Genomic DNA, 3,274 nt, shown 5'->3' on the forward strand with positions numbered 1-3,274 from the left:
AGCTTCTGCGTTCACAAACTAACTTCAGGGAACTCAGTCAGTTTCAGAGCTGCAGAGATCAGCTGATTAGTCAACCCACATCCAATTAATCAACAACTATTCAGACATTTTCTTTATTTTTCAAATTGTCCTTTCAATCATCTGTGTTATCAGCCTATCAATATAACAATGTGCCTTCCCTTTTCATGTTTTTAACACAAACTAAACTAAACGACTGAGAAAATAATGCAAAGATGAACACTGATTTTTTTTTTTGTCTTTCAAAGCATAACTTAAAATCGGTGTGTGTGTGTGTGTGTGTGTGTGTGTGTGTGTGTGTGTGTGTGTGTGTGTGTGTGTGTGTGTGTGTGTGTGTGTGTGTGTGTGTGTGTGTGTGTGTGTGTGTGTGTGCGCGTGCTGTTCCCACTGATGGATGCTGACTGAGGTGTTAACAAAGTTTTTTCAAAAGGAAAACCAGCTGTTGACCTACTTTGGGAACCTGGTGGCACACAGGTTCAACATCCATGTACCGCGAACACACACACACACACACACACACACTGCTGCTGCTTTAGCCAGGTGGTTCTCTCCAGGAAGTCTGTAAAGTCGTTGGTCCTGTTTCAAGGAGCCGCCAGGTATTTTGATATGACTGATTACCGTATTATCCGGACTATAGGTTCCACCTTTTTCATAGTTTGGCTCGTCCCTGCGACTTGTGGTGCGAATTAAACAAGTTTTTAAATGTTAATTGATCCAGACTGACATGAGCCAAGGAGTAAGCATTACCATCTACAGCCGCGAGAGGGCGCTCTAGGCTCGTTTCAGTGATAGTGGACGAGACCGGGAGCTTGGTGAACTTACTTTTTAGGTTAATTTAGCCTATATAGCCTCACAGGTATGTTCATTATGCTATTGTGTAGCTGAATAATTGTTGATGTGTTACGTTGACATAGCGGCCACCCATTCAGCTCCTGCCAGTTGTTCTGTGTGTTGTTGTGTAGTTGCCGTTCCAGATTAAATGTATGTTCTTGGTCTTAAATTTTGTGAAATTAATTTCTATATTCATGCAATAATGCCGACTACAAGTCATCATGTTGAGGAAACATTCTTTCATTCCAGCGTGTTAAAAGTGAATATCTTCTAGTTTCTTCTCTCCTCTGTGACAGTAAACTCAGACAAGACAATAGAAGACATTTAAGGACGTCATGTCGGGACTCTGGGAAACACTGATCTACATTTCTCACCATTTTCTGACATTTTAGAGACCAAACAACTGATCCAGTCATTGAGAAAATAATTGAAAGACCAATCGACAATAAGCGTAGTTTACACATGAGTTCTGTTGCACCTTTTTCAGACCAAAGGTCATAGATTTTAAAACATAAAGATGAAAGCAGCGACAGGATAAAGCTGTCTTCTAAAATAATATAACCCAGCAGCATGAGACCTTCAGGATCAGGATGGCACTCCTCTGCCCCCCTGTGGTCACTTCTGCTGTGGACCTGCACACATGGAACTCACATTTTTATATATGAATAATTTATATATATATATATATATATATATATATATATATATATATATATATATATATATATATATATATATATATGACATTCTTTATTAGGAATAACCCCCTTGAGATGTGACATCTCGTTTTCGAGGTTGTCCTTAAGAGCAAAAAAACGAATACAGTACATGCACAATTAGACAAAACAGTTAACAAAACAACTTGAGAGGACATTGAAAAAAATAAAAAATACATCACAAACATACACACTTACTGACAAACAAACACAACAGCTCTCTATCACACCAAAATCCCCCGTATCCTACCCCATTCCAACCAATAAATATTAGACAATAAACTTATTTATACAACTTATTATTATTACAAGTTATTAATATAGACAGTTCATAAATTATTTACATGCAGTATATACTAATGCATACATACATACACATTTAATTACACACATATTCATATATACATGTACAGACACGTACGGATGCACAGATTTATGAATCCACTTCTTAATTTCAAGTGAAAACTAGGTATTTCCTCTTGTGTTCCTGACTCTGGGCTTTCCTGGCTTCTTGCAGTTTTAGTGTTTGACTTCCAGATGTGGAGATTCCTTCTTAAAAATCCTTTTATCAGTCTCTAATTGGGATGTTAATGAGTCTTATCTCAGCGATGAGGTGTTAGGAAGTTGTTTTAACTATGGAAGGAAGGATTTCTACACCAATTTGAATGTATTTGTGATTTAAATATGAGACTATCCCACAATCGGGCAGCCCACACACACAGACTGACGTTAAACCCGTTCCTGGTGCGAGAACAAGTGGCCGCTGTGTGATGTCACAGTGTTGTGATGTCACAGTGTTGTGATGTCACAGTGTTGTGATGTCACAGTGTTGTGATGTCACAGTGTTGTGATGTCACAGTGACACCTGTGGGTCAAACGAAGCAACACAACAGACGAGAGCTGCACTGACGCCGACCAAAGCACCGAACTGCCCAGCTCTGGTTGATATTTGGCATCTATTGGACTGTAATAATTAAAACATCTCTCTCTCTCTCTCTCTCTCTCTCTCTCTCTCTTTCTTCCAGAAGGAGCTGAGCCTTCCCAGAAGAGGCAGTTTGTAAGTACCCATCATGCCCCTCTGTATTCTGTCCAATCAGAGCCTTTTAAAGGTCTCTGGTATCATCTGGTAAAGGTTTATAGAAGCTTAGAGGCAGCAATGCAATGAACCAAACAGAGATCCACACGCCTTAACCCTCCTGTGGTCCTCGGGTCACATCTGACCACTTTAAAAAAGGTCTATATCTGAAAAATGGGTTTCTTTTCAACCAAATTACCACAAAAAATTGATTGGATTCCTCACAACGGTCTTTGCAAATATCACTTTCATTCCTCTGATCTTAACTATTATTCAAAATATTCCTATTAATAATTTCAGCTTTTTAAACTCAAATATTTGGTATAATTCTATATAAAAGAGGGTTAATGACTATAAATTCCCAAAAGTAGTGTAAAACTAGTAAGGTGGTGTTAGTGAAAATTAAAAAAGAAGTCTAAAAAAGGGACATAGTTGTCGAATGTCCGTCCCTTTTTGTCCTGGGAGGACAACACAAGGGTTAAGGTGGTATAAAGTGTGGTATCTTAACAGAGACGAGTGGAAAATAAGCTCCTGTTCCACCTTAAAACATTCAGTCATTGTGTGTGTGTGTGTGTGTGTGTGTGTGTGTGTGTGTGTGTTTGTGTGTGTGTGTGTGTGTGTGTGTGTGTGTCTA

The 3,274-nt window shown here is 38.8% G+C and overlaps 1 protein-coding gene across 1 annotated transcript in view; it reads left to right on the top strand.

Moving 5' to 3' along the window:
* The window catches only part of mast2 (microtubule associated serine/threonine kinase 2), a 168,201-nt gene that overhangs the window by 95,948 nt on the left and 68,979 nt on the right, over positions 1-3,274 (top strand). Inside the window, 2 exon segments of the mRNA XM_034880537.1 lie at positions 2,591-2,622; positions 3,073-3,085. Of these exon segments, the coding sequence (XP_034736428.1) occupies positions 2,591-2,622; positions 3,073-3,085 (45 nt within the window).

Source organism: Etheostoma cragini, chromosome 9, assembly GCF_013103735.1.
Source record: "Etheostoma cragini isolate CJK2018 chromosome 9, CSU_Ecrag_1.0, whole genome shotgun sequence".
Lineage (NCBI taxonomy): Eukaryota > Metazoa > Chordata > Actinopteri > Perciformes > Percidae > Etheostoma > Etheostoma cragini.